Genomic DNA, 24,044 nt, shown 5'->3' with positions numbered 1-24,044 from the left:
TATATATACTCTTTTGATCCCGTGAGGGAAATTTGGTCTCTGCATTTATCCCAATCCGTGAATTAGTGAAACACACACAGCACACAGTGACTACACAGTGAGGTGAAGCACACACTAATCCCAGCGCAGTGAGCTGCCTGCATCAACAGCGGCGCTCGGGGAGCAGTGAGGGGTTAGGTGCCTTGCTCAAGGACACTTCAGCCGTGCCTACTGGTCGGGGTTCAAACCGGCAACCCTCCGGTAACAAGTCCGAAGTGCTAACCAGTAGGCCACGGCTGCCCCGTTGGAGTATATGGCCAGACATTCTGTAACACACTGTATCTCAATGTCATTCTTCTTTCCCCTTTACGGTCTTCATGCTCTTCTTTCTCCTGAGCTCCTCCTCCTCTCCCTCGTCCTCGGTTCTTCCTCGCTCATCCTAATATCTCACTTACTCATTTTGAGTTTATTTTCAGATTATTTAGTGCAAATAGTGCATTAGAAAAAGAATAAATGAATTTAAGTCCAACTTAAATAAATATAAAATGAATTTAAGTCCAACCATTCAATTTGAACCATTGTCAATATTTGGATTTGACTTAATACTTCAGTACTAATAGTTAGATCTCAATACGTGTTACAGTCAAGTTAAACTATTTTTTTTGGTAATATTATACTGTATGTAAGTCAATTTGATTGTTTTTTAGCTATCTCATCACATAAAGTGCTGCACATGCCAGGTATAAGATCACCTCCTCTATATAATTCTCACACACATGATCCTTCCAATCTGGGGTTCTTCATGTCACACTGTGACTCACAACTGTGGCAGAACGACAGCTTTGAGAACCACAATGTTGGCAGGAATGTCAGTGAACACCATTCCCTTTTATTTCAGCAGAGAAAATACACAGATCCCAGAACTCTGAAAAAGTCTTGTACAAATCTCAGTTATATATTTTGGAAGCAGTATCTGAATAACATGCCATCCATGTAAGGTAATGATAACTCTCCTATATTTAGAGTTCGTAAAATTTAATAGTGTGATAAAAAAATAACATGCAAAGTATTCAGTCCAGTGCTTTACAGTAGATCTAGTGACATTATTAGCAACGTGTAATTAATATGGCATCAACTGAGTGTGCACTTTACATAGACAACAAAGTCCTTATGCCATGGAGAAGACCTCAGATACTGTACATTCACATTCTTGAGTCTTATCTCTGGGTCTGATGATATAGTGCAAATCCAGCATTGCTAATGTAACAACTGCGAAGACGGTGCTGCTTATTTGAGTGTGTGTGTGTGTGTGTGGTCAGTCTTGCGAGACAGTGGACAAGCAAGTATGTACTGTAGTATGAACTGTCACTGTTTTGTCTTAGCACATGCTTGACTCACAAAGCCTGCGCTGGCCCAGGGTCACCTGCAGTGTCCGCGTGCTTTCTGGAAGTCAGCACAAAGACAAACCCGAGTCAGCAGTGGTCCATTACTAAGAAACATTCCCTCTGCTCGGACACGATGAAGCGCTCTCTCTGGTCAGTAACCACGTAGCTCTCTCTCTGGTCGGACACGCCGTAGCCGTCCTTGTCCATCACAATGAAGCTCTCCTTGTCTCTGCCCACCACCTCCACCTCGGAGTACGCCGGATGGCCAGACCCCCTGCGGAATTTCATAGCTGGCCATCTGGCAGGTCGCCGCTACAGGCATACAGATAGAATCAAATGAAGGGGCCAAACAACAGTTGATGTCCACATGGTATTAGCAGAGAGGCACCATTACATCTTAATGGACTGCTAAGGCTTTTTAAAACACTTATCTGTTCCAAAAAATATTTCTCATTTTGAAAATGTTTTGCTATAAAGAGTACGAGTGTGGCACAGACAAATGATCAGTATACGACTGTATGATATGTATGTATATGCTTGTATACCTACTGTACAGTATCATAGAAGACCACATAAACTTTATGACACTTAACCATTTAGGGTAATCGGGCATGTAGTCTAGTCTGTGTGTGTAGTCTATGTACTGTACCTCTATGAAGAAGAGACTGGCGGAAGAGGTTGGATGGTGGTACATGTAGACAGTCACCAGCACAGCGGCTACCATCAGCACCATGGCCAACAGGATGCCCACCAGCAGTCCAGTCTGCAGCCGGTCCTCTCGCTGCTCCTCGCTGTCCGCTACCTGTCTGGCTGCAGCATGCAAAAGAAAACACCATTACGATTAACCCTGGCCTAACCCCTGGACACTCCCCATTATAACATCACTCCATCTCACTACTGTGACAGACGGCAAGGAAGTCAGGAGAAAATACTGGTCTTTTCCTTCATTAATATTAGTGATTTATCCACCGATATAAAATATGGCCACATTACAGTAATGACTGATGTTAACATGTAATTTACTGTGTGTTATTTTAGTCTGTGGTGGAGGTCATGACCCCTGGAAAGCAGTTCCTGCAAAATCTGCACATTTCTTTCTTTCTCGTAAAGTAAACAGACAATGATGTATTAACCTATATAAACACTGCAGTCAGAGCGTTTCCAATCAGCCCCCAGTGGAATTGTTTCATTGACTTCTGCATTTGCTGGCTAAATGGTAAAAGTCAGTCACTTGTAAACAGCAGACAGAGAATACAAGGCAAAACATTTGGGTTGAATTGAATAATGATTTCAATTACTTACATCCTTCATCAACCAAGTGCAGCGCAAGCTTCGTGTCATCTACAAAACAAACACAAAATCAGCCAAACATATGGTGAGACAGGGTAGCAGATCACACAACCCCACATAAAGTAACCCTTGACCTATTTCAAAATAATAAAGCAAAGTAACAGAGAAAAAAATAATCTGCTAGAATCTTAGATCTTTTATATGATTCCTCTCAAACCAAGCTCTACGAGCAAAATTCCTTTTTTTATTAGACTTGATACTATATCACTCTCCAATGATTTACCAATACTACATGTAGTTTAATTAAAGTGAGACCCTGTTACAGAAAGGCCATTCACACTCAACTAGAGCTGCTAAAACAATCAGGGGACAGATTTACAATGCAGCCGAAGTAGGCCGATGTGAAGCACGCACACAAAATGGGGCTTGTAAATATAGTACAGCTGGAGTTGGAGTTTGCAGCTCGGCAAATGTGACGCTAAGTGGCGTTCCCTGCCTTCCCCCGGCTTATAGAGGTAGCACAGCAGTAGAAATGTGCAGCTTGCATGTTTGTGGTTATTAATAGTGCCCCATGAGTTCAGCACTGCTGAGGGGCCTGTCTGGAATCTAAATGAGATCACACAACTACAAATCTGCTACTCCTCACAACAACAAATAATGCTAACAGCATAGCTCACATTACAACTAACACAAATATTAAACCTTATTCTTTACTAAAATTGTAACAGTGGTAACATAAATTAGTTCATCCGGAACCAGAAGCTAACTGCTGGAGTGCTCTAACAGCTTTTTCCGGGAGTGCGAGAGGAGAAAACTAGGACAGGATTTCAACCATGCTGAGAGTTCATCCTCAATGTTACTGCAGGGACTGCCGGGGAGTGTTCTACAGTAAACCAGGCCAGCGGAGAGTTTCCTGATGTGCTGCATGAGGTGCAGCGGTGACCTGGCAACGCTCTGGGAATGATCAGCATGCCCGAGCCTCCGCGCTTCCTCCAAGAACAGGCTCTCGCAGGCCCCATTAAAGACGCTAGTCTCAGTTTCGAACAACACACACATTTAAAAAATATATACCGCATGTAGTTTCTCATATCCTAACACACACATAAAATATATACTGTATGTAGTTTCTCATATCCCAAAACTTGTGAAATGACTACATGATGCTACACGTGAACTAGGCAGGGAACTCTGGGGAGAGCTGATCTCGACCTCTAAACTTTTCCTCTTTTCCTTTTGTTTTTTTTCCTGCTGGAACTAGACTCTAGTTTCCTGTCACGACATGTCGTTTCTCGACCAGGTTTTACAGTGCACAGAATCGTTGGCATTTATTTGATGTCTAAGAGAGGCTTCTAATTACGTTGTCTCATCCCTCATATCTTCACCGTCTGAATTATAATTCATGCACTGTCATGTCTGAAGAGCAGTAAATATAATTGTATGTTTCGTATATTGTACATTGACTTAGCACTAGATGCTGAATTGGTGATAGAGAAGAGGGTCACCAACCCTCAGTGGGAATGCTGGTTGGCAGCTGGGTGGTGAAAAATGTTGGGTTTGTTCTCCTGGTAGTAGACATGGTGGTAGAGATAAGGGTAGTGGAGGCAAATGTGGTGGGTCTTTGTGCCGCTGTTGTTGCCTTAACGTTGTTGTCTGTTGTTGCCACGGGCGATGCCGGTGTGACACTCATGTCCATGCTGAGTGCACAACTCTGGTTTCTCACCTGAACAAAACAGAAGAAGACACACAGTGTGAGCAAACCCATCACACTGAAAAATCAACACCACACTTCTGTTGCTTTACTGGAAAATAAGCTATGATTCAAAGAAAACTAAGACTGTGTTGGCACCTCATCTTGACATCCATTGTCCACCCAATCCTGCCGGTTTCGATCAAATCCACTGGAACATCTGGCAGCAGAGGGACATTTGTTAGCCATGAGTAAGAGGAAGGAGGAGGGCCAAGCAAGAGCAACATTCCAATCCGGCCCAGCAGAATCACAAACCCTGAAATGTAAATTCTTCTGCAGTGTGCTACAGCGACTAACTTTGACAGGTGTCCAACAGCACAAAACATGACAAATTACAATGCGAAAAACCTATTTAGTTCCACCACAGGACCCCACTTTGAAAGTAAAATGGGCTTGGCTGTGATCATTATTTCCTACGTCTCGGCAGTTCAGCTTAAACTACAGTGTAGCATTAATCTCCTCCCAAACGACAGCCGGACAGGAATGCAGAGGGAGAACGTGTTTATTATACATTATATCAGCGGCTAATTCATCTGTCTTTCTCGCTGATGCACAGCAGAGGAGTAATGATACATGGCAGCCGGGAAACAGACACTATGGGATTGCAAGACCAAATTGCATTAAGATCGGGAGGACAGCTTATCGCCACATTGACTTTGAGGTTTAAACTCTAGGAGAGGAGAGGGAGGCTGCGCCTGCAGGCACCACTGGGGTGTAACAATCTCCCTTTCATAGAAATACTCAATGACTATAGTCATTTTACGGTGCATGAATTTTCTGAATTGTTAACTATGAAAAATTAACAATCAATAACTATGTGATTGTAACACTTGATAATTGAATAACATGCATATCATTTCCTGAACTGATGCCAGTCATCCAAAAACAACAACTCCCACTGGCAGACTGTGACAGTAAAAATAAAAAGCACACCCGATACATCAAGCCTAGATTTTAAAACAAATGTCGAGCTGACGTCCAAAATGTATCAACTCTTCTTCTACCCAGCTCAGAAGCATTCCACATCATTATGGCCCTGTTTGCCCCTTCCACCCCACAATGAGTACCTCTGCAGTCGGCTGCACCAGCTGCAGTTGAAGTTGATTTGAGCGGTGACACATGGCTCACAGCTGGAGAACTGGAGGCAGGCTGAGGAGAGACACAGGAAGGGGGACAGGGGGAAGCCATGAGATGATACTATTTTGGTTTGCAGCGTACGCCTTTAATATTAAAGAGCAACATGGGCTCCAGAAATGTACTCTGGCTAAAAGCACAGTAAATAAGTCGAGCGAAAATGAGAGTTCACGCGACTATAACCCTAAGATTATCATCAGTGGAGGAAGATGGCAAATGGATCTCAGGTGTGCTGTTTGTGAGGACCTACTGGGTAGTGGCAGCATCTCCACCGCACTGTTGTCGATAATCTTGGATTTCAGCAGCTCCACTCGGTGGTATTCGTAGATGGTCCTTCTGCGCACGTCTGATGCATGACAACAAGAGGAAGTTATCAGAGAGCATTTGAAACAGAAACAACAAAAAGAAAACACCATCACTGCTGATTGGTGGAGGACAGGATTGAAAATAATACAAGGGTCACCCTCACTTGGTATTTGCTGTATCTTGTGAAGTACGACAAATGCATCAGACAGTCCCACTTTGACAGGGTGGTTCACAGAGCTGATGTCACTGATGTCGATAGGAACCTGGGAGAGCGGAAAGCATCAGTTCTTCCTAGCCAGCCATACTTTCAATCACTACATTAATAAGTCAGTGCCATTTATCCTACATTATCTGCGTGTGACATGACGGATGGGGGCTGACCTGTTTGTACGCGAACACGATGCGTCCATCGCTGTGCAGCGTGGCCTGGAAGGTGAAACTCCCGAGGTGGAAGCTGTCCTGGAGATGGACGTTGTCCCACTGCACCACCAGAGCTGTGCCTAACTCACACACATACAGAGATGCAGCAAGAGCAAGCTGGGTCAGACACAGAGATGGCAAGCGCACGCACACACACACAAACACGCACAGACACCCACCACACACACACAAACACACACACACACACACACACACACACACACACACACACACAGCTAAACTAGGTCAGTGTCAGCAAGTCATTGATCACCCACTGCGCGAATTGTATTTTAGTATGGGTTGGTCTCCAATGTCCATAGCACAGACAGTCTTATCATGCTGGAGATAACTCCACAGTGTCACATCACATGTCCAAAACTCTATACTCTATGACCTCATTGTATGTGATGTAGTCTGAAACTATGCAAAATCAGTAACATTTGCAGAGTAAAATACATTCAAACTCAAATGGAAACTTTGTTTATGGAAATAAGTGTTTTGTCTTTGCATACCAGACTTCTGAATGTACAAAAGACTATCATTTTTAGGTCACTAGTAGGTGAAGTCACACACAAGCTTCCAGGACTTGAATGAACAAGGGTGGCCTAAATTCGTCCACCTACAGCAAATGTGTGTCGGTGTCTTGACATACCATTGTCAAAGTAAATGACTGTGGAGTTTCTGGACAGACTGGGGTCAAAGTTGGCCATGAGAGGGGCGATGTACTGCGTGGCGGTCAGCAGCCTGTGAATGATGTCGCCGGTGTAGATGAAACCTGCGCACAGAGACGTGAACGGTAATTGAGGGGGAGGCTGGCGCCCGCTCTCTCCTTGTGCGAGGAGCTGAATTTCATTTCATAGCCACAAAGCAAATGAAGCCTCACCACCAGTGGCAACAGTAATCTCTCGCAGCAGGTGTCCATAGAAAGGGAAATCAAATGAGAGATTCACTCTCTGCGGAAAAAGAGGAAGAGATAGAGAGAGAGAGAAAAATGATTCACTGAACTGCACTGCCTGCAAAACAAAGTAATTGCACTTTTTCCCCAAACCGTTTTCTTCCTCAATTTTCATTTCACTTCCTTTCTGGGATAAACAAGGGGGCTGTTGACAGCTCTCCCTCTCCTCTCTTCAGTGAGCGGAGATGACTTCCCCCTGGCTTACCGCTGCTTGTCTGTGGGTGTTGGAGAGGATCCCGTGGATCTTTGCTTTGTCCATCTGCTCAATGTTCACCCAGAGCTCAGTGCTGGCGGCGTCCGAGGGTCCATACATTTTAGAGATGTAGTAACTGTGATCCATGTCTCTCTGTATAGACGAAGGGTACCAGAATGTTAACGTATGGACGAACATGTTAATATGTTAATCATTTTTCTGGGAGAGGGAGGCAGGTCTCTAAAGAATTGCTGTATGTTGTTATATAATGACTTCATGTATAATGCAAATAACTGGTGGCGATTGGTGAGAAAATAATTACAGCATGCTTCCATGGACTCCATGTATTCAAGTCCCTCACAGCATTATTATTTCTCAAAAGCGAGGTGACCTTTTTGATTTCTAAAAGAGTAGCCAACCAAATGCTGTCACAGTTTGCTTTTCCAGTTGACATCATGGTCATCTGTTTCAGGAGCACAGCAGTATAAATCCCTTGATCCCTTGTTTTTGTGTGTGTATGTAAGTGTGTGTGTGTGTGTGTGTGGGGGGGGGGGGGGGCATATAATATTCATGACTAGTTCTCTTGTTCTCCCAGTGTCTCTACCTCAATCTGAGAGCTGTTGTCCTGGCTGTCGTCTGTCACCACGTCAGGGAAGCGCTCAGGCTCTGGCCTCTCCTGGTAGTGCCGCTGGGACGGCTCGTCTGACCTGGCCGGGGAAAGCCACCTCTTCCATCGCCTGCCGTGCGGCTCCAAGCCTGACTTCCTCTGCTCTTGGAGAATGTCCAGGTGCTCGTAGGTGAACACTGAAAGGAAGAGGTGCAGACCACACAGTACTGACTCAAGATGTATTGAGACATTTTTTTGTGGTTACTTGAAGGACAGAAGGTGCACATAGTCAAACCCAACCATGGCTGTTTTCAAGCAATATTCCACCGCACACCCTGCTGACAGTTTCAAGAACCGAAAACAGTCCAGTGGCCTGATCTGCAGGCCAAACAAACACACTCCAACTTCCTGCCACTGACAAGAGTGTGTCCAAACACTTTTTTTTCTCAAGAGAGAGTGAAAACATGCCACACATTCCTCACACAGGCACACATGGAGGGTAATATGGGGGCAGTGGCAATGTTTTGTCTGGGGTAGCAGAACACCTCCTGATGGCAATCACGGTATCTGTCTAGTGTCTAGTGCCTTCCAACCATTTCAACATCAACACTATCATACTGATGGAAATTACTGAATAGACAAAACATGTGTGGGTATGATACACACTACTGTGGTACAGACAGGAGGGGAATATAAGTAGGACAGCTACTATGAGAATGAATTATTGGTTATATGATTTCATGTGTTTAATGTGCAACCTATACTGTACATAACTGGAGAAATATTTTCTGCTGAGTATTTCCAGCTGAGAATATTTCACATTCATATATTTCATATACCATTAATAGCTATTTGAGCCATGATTACAGTACGACACGACATGCTTCTCAGGTTTGCTGGGCTCTTTTCTCTCTTGTACTGTAGCAGAGAAAAGACACTACAGAGGCTGCGGTGGTAAATCCGTATCCTTTAAGCCTGGGTGAACACAGTTCAAATACACTGCATGGCTACAGCCTACAGACTGATGGATTTGTCAGAGTTTCCATTCTGGTCAGCTCAAGCAGCAGATTGGTTGCTTGGCATTTATCTTGGGAACGTGGACCCCTGAACTAAGTTTGTAAGTCATCACATTTTCTCCTTGCCAGTTTTATACAAAAGGCACACAATATAACCCTGCCCACCATGCTCACCTGGGGCAATCTGACTCAATTCACTTTCCACAAACTTTTGACACTTTTCCAATAGCCAGTGCGCTGTCGAGAAAACTCAAAAGCAGACCATTATGCAGAATGGGTTGAGGAGCGACTGAAAATGCTACAAGATTTTCAACAAATAAAGGTGTACTGCTTTAACTAAGTCCAAGATCAAGGGAGGCAGGGTAACCTTAATGAGAGCTTACTTGAAAACAATGATGTACAGAAAAGTCAAATTCGAGTTCCCACACATAAACATATTAAGTGGTGGACCATATGTCAGTTTATTAACGGCAACATACATTTGATGCCTTTTCAAAATACTACAGTACTCCTTCTTATGTGTTGAGCTGCATCAGCAATATTGCCAGTGAATGTTAGGTTAGCACTTACAGGCACACTGAACCGACAATGAACCAAACTGTGACTTTAACACAGGTACGTAAATCGTGATTTTTCTGTATAATTACACAATTGTAGAGTTCAATCAGTCAGTATCAAATATTTTATCTTTAATTCATATCTATAATATATCTCACAAATCTAATCAAAAACAATGCTTACATGACTGGGGTAAGACTTCAGAATTCTGTGTCAAAATAGAAAGATTTCTCTTCACTCAAGGAGAATCAAAGTATGCCACCGTAAACGGGCATAGGACAACCCTTCAAGGTTTGGCTGTCACATTTGACAACAGTGCTGCTTTCAAGGACATGTGCCTTAACCTACTGTGGATCGAGAAAGACCCCCCAATCAACACAAGAAATGTAACATCTGTGTATAACAAAAATAACAACCACATAGATTAATTTGAAATCGACTGAAGATCTTGAAGCAGTAGATCTTTGCACCATATTGACATCTTGTGTCAACACAACAGCAGAGTCTCAAACATACAGCATCAATGGGACACAATATATAGCATGGCTCCAACAGTGTCTTGTCACCAAACATGCAGCCACGGGAAACTGATGCTCGAGCCTCAAAACGGAACCTCCTATTCTCAGGTGACTACTACATACGCACGAAGACTTGCCTACAGACAGGACAACTGTCAAGAGCCTGTGATGTTATTTCTCTCTTCCTCTACCCCTCTCCCAGTCTCGCACTGTTTGCTCAGAAATGTAGAGGCTTCTCAACTGATTTCAAGAGCCAACCAGGAAACCTAATGAGAGGATTTGTTTTAAGTGTTTATTTAATTTTAGCTATTGCAATTCAGTTTATAGTAGGCCTACATCTCGTTCATATGTGATATAATGTTAATTGTTAAATAATTAGGCTATGAATTGATATTATATTATATAAATTTATAAATTAGCAACTTTTCTGTCTTTTCTCTCGCCATAGGCAGTATAGCCTACTGTAGAGGGTAGCGTACGACACTGTTCATTTTGACAAGATTAATTTGCAAAGAGGGAACGTTTCTTTTGATCGGTCGTCTAAAAGGATTAGTGTTTAATCTCAATGTCAGTATCAATAGGGTAAGAGTTTGATTTAAGATGACTATGCAGAAACAATTAGGGAAGACATAGTAGTGTCCTTTAATTTATTTCATGCGAATGCTGCAGTAGTTCATAACCTACAGCAGAATTGGCACTTGCTTCCAGCATGAGAATAAGCGAGCTTACGACTCATCATCATCCAGGCATGTTATTCAACACGGTTCAAACTCTATGATACAAGGGTAATTCAGTTTATACATAAAATACTATAAAAATAGTTAACCTTTCAGAAAAGGGAAGAGAACACAAGACTGAAGTGCTTGACCTGCATAACTCACCGTCCGCGGATATAAGTTCCTCGCAGGTTATTTTCACCAGTGAAAGCAGACACACTCCAGCAAGACTTAACTGAGCAACCATCGCCATGCTCGCGCTCTACTTCCTCCAATAACACCTTTTGTCCTTCTTCTTCTTAAAGAAATGATTCAAGGTGTCCAAAAGATTAGCTAAGAGTCCATTATCGGATAAAATGTATCCTCTGCAACGATCGAGATGGAGTTCATAAGGGCAATGCTTGAAAGACACGGTCTATCTGGAACAAGATATTTATAATTTCAGTGAGATTGATACATGCAATAGTTAACAGCCTGAAGTTCCAAGTAGTGCACAATAGCCTCGTTTCAATCAACCCAAATCCATTCTCAAACGTCGTCCATGCAATGCTTATCCAATCCCATATATTCCTCTGGGCAGGTCAACTTGCCATTATTAGAGCAGTAAGTCCAAAGAAGTTGTTGAAAGTACTGAGAGGCGGCGCGCTGTTAATTGCTTCTATGTGAACTATGCTATAGTAATATATAGAGTGAGGTTCTGTGGTTCAGAAGCGTGTCTAGACTGTCTAAGTCGGACTGCAGCCGCGGTTTGTTTTTAAGCAAATGGTGCCTGTGTGCATCACGCCGCTATGTCTGACGTTAGATCACACTTTCCTGTAACAGCTGCACCCCACTCGCTCTAACAGAAACCGCCGTCATAATTCTGCACCCTATTCAGAGAAAAGCAGCCTTATGCACGATCCAATATATACTAATGTGTGTATGGTCATGGTTTTGTAGGCGTTCATATTCAAACAAACCCCGTCAATGTCTGACTCTTGCACATATCCATATTTCTTGGTGGTCTGAATACTAATGGTGGATAATGCAACGTTGGTGTCCCCCCCCCGATCGATAAGCAATTGATATCTCTGAAATAAGCAAGGAAATATGTCTTCCAGACGTTAGTTATGTCAGGTCTGTGGGCAAACTACTGTAATGAAATGGAGGCAGTAATGTTGCATTTTTCTACCCTTGGGTTTTGAATCTTGCAGGAATGTACTCTTTTAGATGTCAACATGCTGTTAAATAGTAGGTACTCCAACCACAGTTCTCATATGAAAACAAAGCTCAACTTCCTGAACATGAGGCTAACGACCACTCCACTGTAATTTCTCAATAATGCACATGCACATATTAATCATACGTCATGATGACCTCACAAATGAATTAATATGGCGACAGTTTATTTTATTGCATTATTTTTGTGAGTAACATTACAATCACTGCTTTGATATGTGAGGTGTGTGTGTGTGTGTGTCTGTGGGAGAGAGAGAGAGATGTATTTATGAATTGGTTCACCTGTGAAGACAGTAGTTCCTGTGAGAAGTGTGGGTGTGATATGTCTCACATGTCTGAGAGAGTCCGTACATTTCAAATAACAGAACGATGAAGAAATATGCTAACCTCAATTGTTCACCTTCAATAAGCTACTCACTTCACTAACCTACTACCATGCTTTTATCTCAATTGAAGAGTTCATTATATGAAAAGACATAAATATTAAAGAAAAAAAGTGCTGGAATCATTTAGACCATGAAAAATCTATAAGGATGTTGCTTTTCAAGCCTTTGCATAAAGTAATTGTGGGACCAAACATAGAGCTATTCTTGATGCCATATTTTAAAACTATCTCAATATATATTCATAGCACAGGAGGTCCCAGGAGACATTTAACAAGGTTTGGGGAAGGAGAGGCCCGCTGCTATATACTGTGTCTGAAGGAAGAATGATGTCGTGCCCATTGTACTAACGATAAATAAAAAAAGCTTCATTTTAGTTTGAAAGAACTCATGGTTTCTCTCATCCGAAAGACTCCAGCACCACAGCTTGATAAAGCATCACAGTTGGGGAGTATAATGCCATATATTCTTAATTCATATTCTCTTTCACATATTCATCATCCTCTGGGCATGTTTTACTCACTGCCAAACACACAAGACATTACTGGCGTCGGGAGGGAAAAGGGGACCGAGATTGGCAAGAACATTAGCAGATTACCCCTATTCCTTTTTTATTCATCATCAGATTAGCATGAACTCTGTGTAGATCTACAACATTGCTGGATCAGAACAAGGACCAAAGCACTGTTTATGTCTTCCCAATGCACAAACATGTTCTAGATCTTCCCAATGCACAAACATGTTCTAGATCTTACAAATGCACAAACATGTTCTAGATCTTCTGCTGCACGGTTTAGCTAGCGATGGGAATCAAACCAAACCACAACAGCGTGCCATGAAGATGAAAAAAGGAGAGGGAGAGAGATGGGGGGGGGTATACAGGAACCAGTGGAGGGGAAAAGCAGGGTAAAGAGAAGTCAGCTGAGAGTGCCCATTGACATGACATGATGGTATATTAATCCCACACATGTGCTCTTTGAAGCCAAATACTATTTGGTGAATGGAGAACAGATCTGAACTTGGATAGAAATACAAAACTGATGGTGCGTGGCTAAGGAATAATTCCAGACCCTAGCTCCAGTCAAATGTGGAACTGGCATCTGAAATTAATAAATGGGACTAACTCACGGAAAATAAGGAGAAAAAATGGTTGAACTTGCTGTTGTTATGGCCAAATATGAATATCCACTCACCATTACACACATGTAGTCATTTAGAGAGTATGGATTCAATTTGAACGGTCCCTTTTGTCCATGGGAACCAAAGCTATCACCGTACTGTCACCCTAGCTGCATCCATACCCAGTATAGTCTGAATGCTGACTTAAATAACAAAAACATGCAACACATGCTAAATGTAATACAAATGGACCTCTTCAGAACATGCAGACTGTATGAAAAATACAGTCACCGTGCTACTGACTATGTTTCTCCTCCAGTAGCTCTTCTGAATTTAACACTAGTGATATAAAGTAATTAAACATTTACTATGCCTTTGGTATGAGTCCCAGTGAAACATTAATATACTATGTGCTAAAAATTGCAAAGAAGATACAGCATTGCATGTTTGCCTTCTGACCCACTTATAGTAATTTACACACTAATGAGAACCATATATTGCCTTTGTTTACAGCAGCATGGCATCTTCAATTTGTGATTAGACTGTAAAGCAGATGGGGGCTGGTGCTCTGAGGAGAACTGTTTAGGTGGGCCCCCTGGCCTTCGCACACTATCAGCCTCCACAGAGAGGAGGAGCACGCAAAATCATTAAGCCTCTCTCTCTCTTTCTCTAACAACAGTGCCTCAAACATCACAACTCATCAGTCTTGGTTTATCCCATAAGGTTACAGTACCCCAAACCGCAAAGCCCTGCACTCCTAATGGGTAATGAGAGGAAACCTTTTGATGTACCTCTTAATTTGATTTCCACAGACCCATTTGACTTACATTATGGGGAATTAGCATTTGTGAATAACCTTGCCTATCCATCAAGGGTGAATATAAAATAGTTTTTACTAATGATTTCTGAGATAATTTAATAAATAAATAAAACCTTGGAGAAAAAGAATCTGTCAGATGTCATTAGATGGTTGTGTTAACGTCATACTGCATAAAGACAGGAGAGGTTCTACGATACTCTGTGGGATGATATTGTCAACCGGCATGCACTTACAAATGATATTTCAATGACCAAGAAGAGCCATCATGTGACTGCAGATTTTCACCACCCATCATGCAATATTGAAACCAAAATTAAACCAAATTCCAGCAACTGCATTCTGGGCTTGATTTGAATGATCATGTAGGAGAATGGAGATATGGCGACTCTCTGCATTTTAAGTACATCACACCACTACTTTTAAGGACACTCACACACACACACACACCACACACACACAGACACAGACACACACACACACACACACACACGCAGACTTATTTCAACCCCTCCTCCAACACACACACACACACACACACACACACACACACACACACACACATACATAGAATAATACAAATATTTAATTAAACACAATTTTTTATCAAGTGTCTATAACTTTATATTGATCACTGTCACACATCAGTTTTTGCATGTGTGGTTCAGAGGTGTTCTGCCGACACTAAGAGAAGTTGAACCTTTGCGAACCACTCCTTGGGTGCTCTAAATCACTGCTGGAGAGCTTCCTCTCCAGTCACTGTTCTCCATCCTGCATTCACCTCACGTGAGCACCCACCAGCACGCACTCCCAGGAATTCAGCTCTCACCTGCTCATATTTCAGAGACGGTAGGGCAGGACGCCGCCTCCGCAAGCGATAGGAGGACATGAATACCAACCATAGGTATGCAGGGGAAAAAAACACTGTGGTTTTACAGATGTCTATGCCAGTGCATTGGTGGGGAGCTCCTGTCATTACTGCCGTTGATGAAAAGCTTTTGGTAGTCAAAGCCTGAGGTCCAAACTGTAAATACTGTAGTGACTAATGAGGCTGTTGAGAGCTCTGGGAGGATGAATATAGCCACAGAGGGAGAAAAGCCTGTGGTAATTGCTCAGACAAAAAAGGCAAATTTGGTGAATCCTGAAATGGACTGACTTGGCCCATCCAGACCCTTTGCCTTCTCAGATTTGGCTAGAGGAAAGCATTCATCTGTGCGTGCATGTATGCTTCCCATTGACATCTGTCCTCAGACCAGACCAGTGGCCCAGTTGCAGGAACTCGTTGGGAGTATGAAAGGACACTGAACAATAGCGCAATTAAAGAAATATATGATGCAGACTCTCCTCATAAATTATTACCCATTTACAGAGTCTGTTGAAAGCATGATCTGCTCTACTCTAGTGTATGTATCTAGCCTAGTCTTTCCATGTGTAGAGCAGGAATTAGGAAGACCACTTTGGACTGCTTTTAAATAAGTGTTGATATAATTGTAACTGACCATACTGCACAATTAGCAGAGTGTTAATACTGTATAAAGTCTACAAAGGATCTTACATATGTCTTGATTCAGAGTTCAAAGAATAATCAACAGAAAACAAAATACAATACACCATTTGATCAATATTTAAATACATTGTGTTTGTTGTGCATTTTTAAGCCAGGGATACACTATTTGCAACTTCTGTTGAATCTTCTGAAAGATGATATGACTTGTTAGACATGGAAAGTCCATCACCAGCGTCTGAGCCCTATGGAAAGACAATGGCAAAGAGGTTCACCAGGCAGAGCCATCATTAACTTTCAATGAGCGCAGCCGTTCTAGAACTAACAATCTAGTAAATCTAGCATAAAGGGCAGTTTCCTGGACATTCAGCTGATTGCAAATAAATATTTCTCAGACACCACACACAGTACATAAGGAAATGCAGCAACATTGTACTTACATGTAATGTGCTTCCATAGAAGTCAGCAGCTGAATTGCTGAATTGCTGATCCAATATGTCATTTTCAATAATGGCTGCACTACAAAGGCAATGAACACTTTTAAATAGCAATTTAGACAAGAATAGACATTCACAGAACATTCATTCAGATGTCATACTGGACGGATTTGAATCAGCCAGTCTATCAACATAACTGACACCAACCCATCCCATATTTTGAGGCTCTAATATGCCATCAGTTTACATTTACTTTTGACCCATGTTTTCTCAAGATGCCAACTTATTCATCATTATCATACATGATATCAAAACATTGTTTTCTTGACAGATTGACATAATCAATTTAATATCTTAGGAAAGCGATACTTTGGATACTGGGGCATCCGTGGCCTACTGGTCAGTGCTTCGGACTTGTAACCGGAGGGTTGCCGGCACGGCTGAAGTGTCCTTGAGCAAGGCACCTAACCCCTCACTGCTCCCCGAGCGCCGCTGTTGTTGCAGGCAGCTCACTGCGCTGGGATTAGTGTGTGCTTCACCTCACTGTGTGTTCACTGTGTGCTGAGTGTGTTTCACTAATTCACGGATTTGGATAAATGCAGAGACCAAATTTCCCTCACGGGATCAAAAGAGTATATATACTTATACTTAACGAAGGAGACAGCTTGCAAGCACTACCAGCGGAGCATCATGATCTTGATTTTGTGGTAGACTATACTGCTGACTATCATTGTGGACTATCAGCTTGGCATAGAGCCCATGGGAGACTGGGTTTCTGATGAATGTGTTGTATGGCTCAAATCAGGGCCACATACAGAGAAAACAAGCCCTGTAGCAGATTTGATGATTTTCATCCAAAAAGTAAACCATGCCATGTGGCTGGTGCTTTGCTGGGTCAACTCTGACATGGATATTACCTCCAGCAAGGCAAGCGATCAAGCCATGGAGAATGGTGATGCACTGTTTGATGCAGGCTACTCTACCATAGGACAGGGCACTATATGCACTATCACATACGGAAAATTAGATACACATACCTGTACATACGGAAAATCAGGACTTACTTGACTCAAGATGCTACTCAGCTTCTGGTTCAGGCAATAGTGATCTCACGACTTGACTACTGCAACGCCCTCCTATCTCGGTCTCCCAGCCTGCCCAGTGAAACCCCTTCAGATGATCCAGAATGCGGCGGCGCGCCTGGTCTACAACCAACCCAAAAGGGCACGTTACCCGCTGCTCATCCAGCTACACTGGCTACCTATGGCGGCCCGCATCAAATTCAAGGCTCTAAACCTTGCCTACAAAGTAGTCTCCGGTTCTGCTCCCACCTACTTGAATGCCCTCATACAGACATACGCTACCTCCAGACCGCTGCGCTCCTCAGACGAAGGACGCCTAGCTCACCACCGGTACGCTCAGGCCAATCCAAACTTTTCTCATCTGTTGTTCCTCGTTGGTGGAACATGCTGCCAGTTCCTACAAGGGCAGGGACATCCCTCTCCATTTTCAAAAAACTCCTGAAGACCCAGCTCTTTAGAGAACATCTCCTCTCATAGCACCACTTACTATGTACCACATACTACAGTAAGTCTTGCTGATGCTAGCACTTACCAGCCGTCTTGAACTGACACTCAACTGTTTAAAAACAGCACTCACTGATGCACTTATTCTTACTGTACTCTACTGTTTTTAAATTGTCCTAAAATTGTTGAGAGAATTGCTTTAAAACTTAACTGTTACCATGTTGTTAGTCGCTTTGGTTAAAAATGCGTCAGCCAAATGTAATGTAATGTAATGTAATGTAATGTAATGTAATGTAATATCACAGAATTGTCAAATCATATTTCTTATCATGAATTTATGCAACTGTACCTGAGACACGTAATGAATTGACATGAAACAATTGAATGATATAAACAAGTAAGTCAAGATCTCAAGAAAACAAAGTAATATATCTCAATCACACAAAATCAGGGCCAAAATGAAAAAGCAAACTGAAAGCAGTTTAGGGCTTCCATTATTCCGTGCAACTGCTGGCATACTCACTCAGCTGGATGCCTCCTGCGTAGCATATACATGTAGATAACGACAATCGCTGTTACAATCACCAACAGTGTGATAACCACTCCAGTCGCAATAAATACGGAATCTAGAGAAAAAACGGGACATGTTACAGCATGCTTGGGCGAAAACAAAGATGGACATTTGGAACACTGGATATATAGTGAAGTATATGAACGTTATGAGATATAATATCCGGAGGAGTGAAAACACAAACTCCCTGTTGTCTTACGGCTCCCAATTGCTTTAAAAGAGCAGTTTTTGCATGGAAAATGTTTCTTAGAGAGAAACAAATAAACAATATGAATGTAAACATTCTATCTTTGGGGAACTTTGTACAGATTCATAGGCTTTGGCTAGTGTTGCATGCATGGGCTGATACACACCATTATTGGAGGGAGGCTCTGTGGGGCTCACGGGGTAACAGGGGCCTGGCGAGAGTTGAATGTCATCCAAGGCAACATCTCCAGAGGGAAACTCTCCCTTCTGATACAGGAACAGAAACTACACAGACAAAAATGATGGACTCTTATTCTTCACAAAACGTTATAAACAAGACACTGAAAAGAGCCATACATTATTACATTCTAACATGCATAGCTAGTTTGAACACCTTGACATATTTTAAGCAATCATCTTTCATCTTATTTTGCCTTAAAATGAATTTCTTACTAATACTCAAACCACACATATTGGCAGCAACTAAAACTTGTAACATTATAATCTACTTGCAGTTGTATTTTTAGTCTGTATCGGGACAATAAGACAAAAGTTCTTTACCCAAGAGGGTTTATCAGACTCCACAAACACGCTGTCTTCTAACCACACAGCCCCCTGACTACCCGATGCTGTCCAGAGTAAGCGTCCATTGTCATATTCACTGGGCCCAGGTCTTAGAGATAAAGAGAGGGGGGGGGGGGGCAGATTTCACCATGATAGTAAAGGGCAACAGAAAGTGCTTTATGCCATGCGCTGAGCTCATGTCTACTATTCTTTCAAGCAATTCCTTACTTATTTGTGGTCCACAGGCTGAGAGTGCCAACATTCTGGCCAAACATATGGAACCAGAATGTGAGACAGTGTCCCCCTCTGGCTGGGAGCAGTACGTCGCTGAACAGCATGGCTGTCTCTCCCCACATTCCCACCGAAGTGTCCACATACATGTAATAACCTGGGGCAATATAATAAGCCCATTAATTTATTACCGTAAAACAACAAAGACAGAGTGGACAGAATTATGTTTTAATTAAAGGTTCTCTAAGCGGTTCTCTCCATGCGTTTTTTAGGCTAAAACATTTTATGTCACTTACTGCAAACATCACCTAACCAACCGCTAGCTGTCTGTGCCAAAAACGGCAACAAAAACCTAGCAAACCTAGCCCATGAAAACATAACAAACTGTTCCAGCATCGCTTTAAACACATCTCATGTTAATCATCTTGCTAATTAAACCCATTAAAAAAACAAATCGCACGCAAATGAACAAGAAGCATTGCCACATTTAAACACATTTTATGTTTTAGGCATACGTGGTGGTTTCATTGACATCGAGATTGAGGGACTGCGCACTGACCGATAGAGGAGTTGGTGGTGTGGTCCACACTAGGGCCTGTGTTCAGGCTCGGGTTGAGCCCCTGACCTCGAAGCCAGTCCGTTTCATCCACTCCGTACAAATTGGTCCAACCGCACATGTTCAGCTCAAAGTCACAGTGTCCACCTGGAGGGCAGGGTGCGTCTGTCACCAGCACGTCATCGATGGCCATGTCCCCCTGCTCGCTTTGCCCTCTGACACCCTCCACAACAATCTGCCACACAAAACAACACAACACTGCCCATCAGCATGGTCACCTCCCGTGCCAGGAAGTGGCCTGTGTCAGTGACATGGAATGTGCCTGCCCTAGCCTCCCAGACTCCTCAGCGAAATTCCTCACGCTCGACCGACTAGCCTGACTCCTAGGCTGTCTCTTTGTCACTGTGGTGGTGGCATGTGATTATGTCATGTTTCTAACTGGGCGATGGTGTACGGTGGGTGGTTGGGGCACTCACTCTATAGCTCTCTGTACTCTGAGTGGCCTGCAGCGGGGCCTGCGCCAACCTCCAAAGCTCCCCCATGTTCCCTGCACGGGAGAAGACGAGCACGGCCTCCCCCTCCGCCGGCTGCTGGTACACATTCAGCGTCCCCATCCCCTGGCCGAACATGTGATACCAGAACTGCAAGCACTTGCCCTGGCCTGTAATGTGAAAATCAGATGTCGGACGGTCAATAATTCATGTTTTCGCCACAGGAAACAGAACTAGGTCAAATGTTGGCTCACATTTCAGGCAAACAGCGGAAAAGAAATTCTGGCTCCCGTGCCTATTGTGCAGGCAAGAGAGCGAAGGAATTTCCTTCACCTCTGCCAGATATTCCTCAATGGCTTCTTTGTTCCTCTCTGCTCTGAGAGACTCACACCACAAAGAAACCGGCCTCTGGCCGCTCTTACCTGAGGGAAAGGCAGAGGAGGCCATTCTGGCTCTGCTGGCAGGCAGCTGATTGGACGACTCCAAGTAGTAATAGTGTCCGGCGTCTGTGTTGGTGGAGTGGTCCACGCTGGGCCCGGTTTGGGCGGTGGGCGTCGGGCCGGAACCTCGGACCCAGTCAAAGTCATCATCTGCCAGCTGGGTCCAGTTACAGTCTCCCTCCTCAAAGTCACATAGGCCTGCGGTGGCATAAATCAGACAAAAACGGCACCTCTTCATTAAATGACGCCCTGATCCACAACTACGTGATCTACGTCACCTACTGAGCCTACTGTGAACATTTAATTAAATGCAACCATTTGTCATGCATCACATATAATACTCTTAACAGTGGCAGTGGATCAGGATCAAATGGTAGAGCTGCTACCAAGCGTCCATCACCCTGTGGTTGTGTTCATTTGGTGTATTGTGGAGGCGGCACCTGATAATGGACAGGTTCCTGGGGTGAATACGATGTCGTCAACGGCAATGTCCCCTCCCTCCCCTCCAACTGACGCCTCCAGAACGATCTGGTGGACCTCCTCTGCAACCACATGATGCCGCATGGCCTGCCACAGGTCACTTTGAGATTGTTTCTTCTCCCATACCTGGTCCGATTGGCAGGATGTAAAGTAATAAGGTCAAAAGGTCAAACACTGAATGATGGTCTGGTGTGTATCACTGTGGAAACTCACCAGCGTTTTTGCTCCAGTTTCAATATTCTTCACAAAGACCTTCAGAGAACCCACTCTTGCTCCAAACATGTGGTACCACACCGTGAGACAGTAGCCATACTGACCAACAGGGGGAACCAAAGGAGAATTCAACTGAGCCATATCTCCAGGCTTGCTGGGGTGTGAGCTCTCCAGGTACACATAGTGCCCTGTGAGAGATATACAGGCAGGGGTGTAGTGGTAAAATAAGAGGTGGGTAGACTATGAATTCTGTGATCACGGTAAGGTGGAGTGCGCCATGCGGTATCAGATTTTTAAAAAAGGCATTCAGAACATGTTTGATGATGGTGGAGGTTATTGCTCAATGTTTATAACAATACCAGTGGTATTAAATGGTTCCTAGAGTGTTGATGAGTGTACATATTGTGAATGTGGATAATACAGTGTGATTTTTGAATGTTAAACGTTGCAGTGCAATGTTAAACTCTTTTGGGGGGTGGATAAACTCTAATAAAGGGTGGATAACCTCTATTTCTGACATTTCAGAGGTGGATAAACTGTGCTTACTTGCATTTAGCCTCCACTATTCATACTGTATTCAGGTATATAAACACATTAGTATTAGCTGAGGATTACAGTCTAATACACAAGCTGGTTGAGAAGCTGGCTGTCTGGCATCAATGCCAACCTTGGCCACTGGTGTGGTCACCTCCTGGGCCCGTGTTGGCGGTGTCTGTTGGTCCAGATCTTCTCTGCCAGTCCAGATCATCTGCTGCGCCTTGAACCCATGCACACAAGCCTTGGTCGAAGGAACAGCTGAGATCAGTCAGATCTGCAGGAGATGGACGAGATGGATTAGGCTGAATTAGCAAAGGGATGCAATCAGATCAACATCCCTAAAAACACTGCTAAAGGGATGCAATCAGATCAACATCCCTAAAAACACTGCTAAAGGGATGCAATCAGATCAACATCCCTAAAAACACTGCTAAAGGGATGCAATCAGATCAACATCCCTAAAAACACTGCTAAAGGGATGCAATCAGATCAATATCCCTAAAAACACTGCTTAATCATACAAATACCAAGCAAACCAAGAACCTTTTAACAGCATCAGCAGTCTCTCTCTTTCTCCCTTTACACACACACACACACACACACACACACACACACACACCACACATATACACACACACACACACACACACACACCTCTATACACACACACACACAAACACCACACATATACACACACACACACACACACACACACACACACACACACACCACACATATACACACATATACACACACACACACACACCCAGTGGAAAGAAATTGAAATGATGCACCAATGCTCCCACCTGGTGGCTGGTATAATGTGTCACAGTTGTGAAACGAGATGTCGTCCAGGGCAACGGAACTGCCACTGAGAGTGGAGCTCTGGGTGGCTGTGGCCTCATTACTGAAGATGATCTACATAAAACAGCCATGAGATACAATTACTTCTGGAGTAACATAAATAAAATTGGGCATTTTGCATGAAAGGAATGCTTATGTATGCAGAGTGTACTGTAGCTATGCCTATGGTGCAGCCTGCAGTCAAACCACCTTGTTTCACACACATACACACAGAGAGACACACACAGACACAATCACACACACACACACACACACACACACACACACACACACACACACACACACACACACACCGTGTAGTCTTGCTGCTGTTTGCCCAGCGGTACGTGCTCCAGGCTCCAGGGTGCAGAGCTGTTATTGGAGCGTGACCACAGGTGCAATCTTTGACCCTGTGCGCTCTGCAGTGACACGCTGAGGGTGCCTGGTCTCCAGCCGCCCATGTGGAAGTGAAAGCTGAGTCACAGAGCGGTAAACCACAGTGAATGTCTCAACACTTCCCAGCACTTCCTCCCCTGAGCTAACACTCACACACACAATGCAGAACCAGTCTAACCACCGGCAGAAAAAGCACTGAGGTTAATGCCGAAAACGACTGCAAATACAAAGAAAAACAAAGTCTGAGAAAAAAAAGGTGAAATGCGGCCACTGATTTACACAAACTCCCAAAATCTCACAAATGGTAAGATGAATGGATTGAAAATATGGATTCCCCTCATAGATCCCCACTCGTCTTCCCGTTAATGATTTATCTGCTCCCTTAAAAAGTCTCTGGGGCTACGGTACCCAATGCATCAAAAAGTGACAAACAGGGTCAAGTCTCTGCACGGTACACCAAATTTACATTCCTAAATTACATTCCCTTCTCCTTATTATAAGTCAGTCAGTGTCATCAAAATGAGTTTAAAGACATAATTTTTACAGTAGCTAATAAACAATAGCATAGCGTTTCTTTAATATTGCCCTATCCAGTCGTTGATAAACATGTCAGGCGCTCAGTACTGAGGCCCTCACCAGAGCTGGCAGTAAGGGGAGGCTGTCGGGAGAGGGGGGCTCTGGAGGAGGGCCTTCTGGCCCTGCTGCGCC

The 24,044-nt window shown here is 43.5% G+C and overlaps 2 protein-coding genes across 4 annotated transcripts in view; both read right to left on the bottom strand.

Moving 5' to 3' along the window:
- Nucleotides 1–834: 834 nt before the first annotated feature.
- On the bottom strand, nucleotides 835–11,672 carry plxdc2a (plexin domain containing 2a). 2 transcript variants are annotated; one of them, XM_042089260.1, is made up of 15 exons: nucleotides 10,990–11,672; nucleotides 8,014–8,213; nucleotides 7,422–7,562; nucleotides 7,145–7,214; nucleotides 6,914–7,036; nucleotides 6,223–6,341; nucleotides 6,005–6,104; nucleotides 5,786–5,881; nucleotides 5,469–5,550; nucleotides 4,501–4,561; nucleotides 4,161–4,374; nucleotides 2,667–2,705; nucleotides 2,014–2,174; nucleotides 1,443–1,676; nucleotides 835–1,403 (listed from the first exon to the last, which is right to left on the bottom strand). In XM_042089260.1, the coding sequence occupies exons 1-14, from the start codon at nucleotides 11,075–11,077 to the stop codon at nucleotides 1,452–1,454; spliced, it is 1,719 nt and encodes a 572-aa protein (XP_041945194.1). In that variant the 5' UTR covers nucleotides 11,078–11,672; the 3' UTR covers nucleotides 835–1,403; nucleotides 1,443–1,451. The 2 variants fall into 2 exon arrangements, with proteins under 2 accessions (XP_041945194.1, XP_041945186.1); XM_042089252.1 differs by having other exon boundaries at nucleotides 835–1,676.
- Nucleotides 11,673–14,929: 3,257 nt separating this feature from the next.
- si:ch211-106h4.4 (MAM and LDL-receptor class A domain-containing protein 2) overlaps nucleotides 14,930–24,044 on the bottom strand; it is a 28,276-nt gene continuing 19,161 nt past the window's right edge. Inside the window, exons 37-52 of one of the 2 annotated variants that reach the window (XM_042089004.1) lie at nucleotides 23,973–24,044; nucleotides 23,255–23,414; nucleotides 22,904–23,015; nucleotides 22,228–22,371; nucleotides 21,561–21,748; nucleotides 21,308–21,473; nucleotides 20,850–21,065; nucleotides 20,413–20,597; nucleotides 19,940–20,171; nucleotides 19,378–19,537; nucleotides 19,147–19,258; nucleotides 18,753–18,870; nucleotides 18,352–18,454; nucleotides 16,306–16,387; nucleotides 16,030–16,110; nucleotides 14,930–15,662 (exon numbers count right to left, since the gene is read on the bottom strand). The exon at nucleotides 23,973–24,044 is cut by the window's right edge and continues 28 nt beyond it. In XM_042089004.1, the coding sequence (XP_041944938.1) occupies nucleotides 15,609–15,662; nucleotides 16,030–16,110; nucleotides 16,306–16,387; nucleotides 18,352–18,454; nucleotides 18,753–18,870; nucleotides 19,147–19,258; nucleotides 19,378–19,537; nucleotides 19,940–20,171; nucleotides 20,413–20,597; nucleotides 20,850–21,065; nucleotides 21,308–21,473; nucleotides 21,561–21,748; nucleotides 22,228–22,371; nucleotides 22,904–23,015; nucleotides 23,255–23,414; nucleotides 23,973–24,044 (2,185 nt within the window). In that variant the 3' untranslated portion in view covers nucleotides 14,930–15,608. The remainder of the gene's footprint in view (nucleotides 15,663–16,029; nucleotides 16,111–16,305; nucleotides 16,388–18,351; nucleotides 18,455–18,752; nucleotides 18,871–19,146; nucleotides 19,259–19,377; nucleotides 19,538–19,939; nucleotides 20,172–20,412; nucleotides 20,598–20,849; nucleotides 21,066–21,307; nucleotides 21,474–21,560; nucleotides 21,749–22,227; nucleotides 22,372–22,903; nucleotides 23,016–23,254; nucleotides 23,415–23,972) is intronic. The other variant, XM_042089013.1, reaches the window with a different exon arrangement.

The sequence above is a fragment of the Alosa sapidissima genome, chromosome 1, assembly GCF_018492685.1.
Source record: "Alosa sapidissima isolate fAloSap1 chromosome 1, fAloSap1.pri, whole genome shotgun sequence".
Classification (NCBI taxonomy): domain Eukaryota; kingdom Metazoa; phylum Chordata; class Actinopteri; order Clupeiformes; family Clupeidae; genus Alosa; species Alosa sapidissima.
Note: the sequence above shows the minus strand (reverse complement) of the source record. Positions and strands in the feature narration are given on the sequence as shown.

Bases quoted from the DNA above. Each gene is read 5' to 3' on its own strand.
- plxdc2a (XM_042089252.1), bottom strand. From the start codon at position 11,077: ATGGCGATGGTTGCTCAGTTAAGTCTTGCTGGAGTGTGTCTGCTTTCA. The intron at 6,105-6,222 runs GTCAGCCCCCAT...CCGCTCTCCCAG, and splicing joins TCGTGTTCGCGTACAAACAG to GTTCCTATCGACATCAGTGA. The intron at 5,551-5,785 runs GTAGGTCCTCAC...GTCTCTCCTCAG, and splicing joins GGAGATGCTGCCACTACCCA to CCTGCCTCCAGTTCTCCAGC.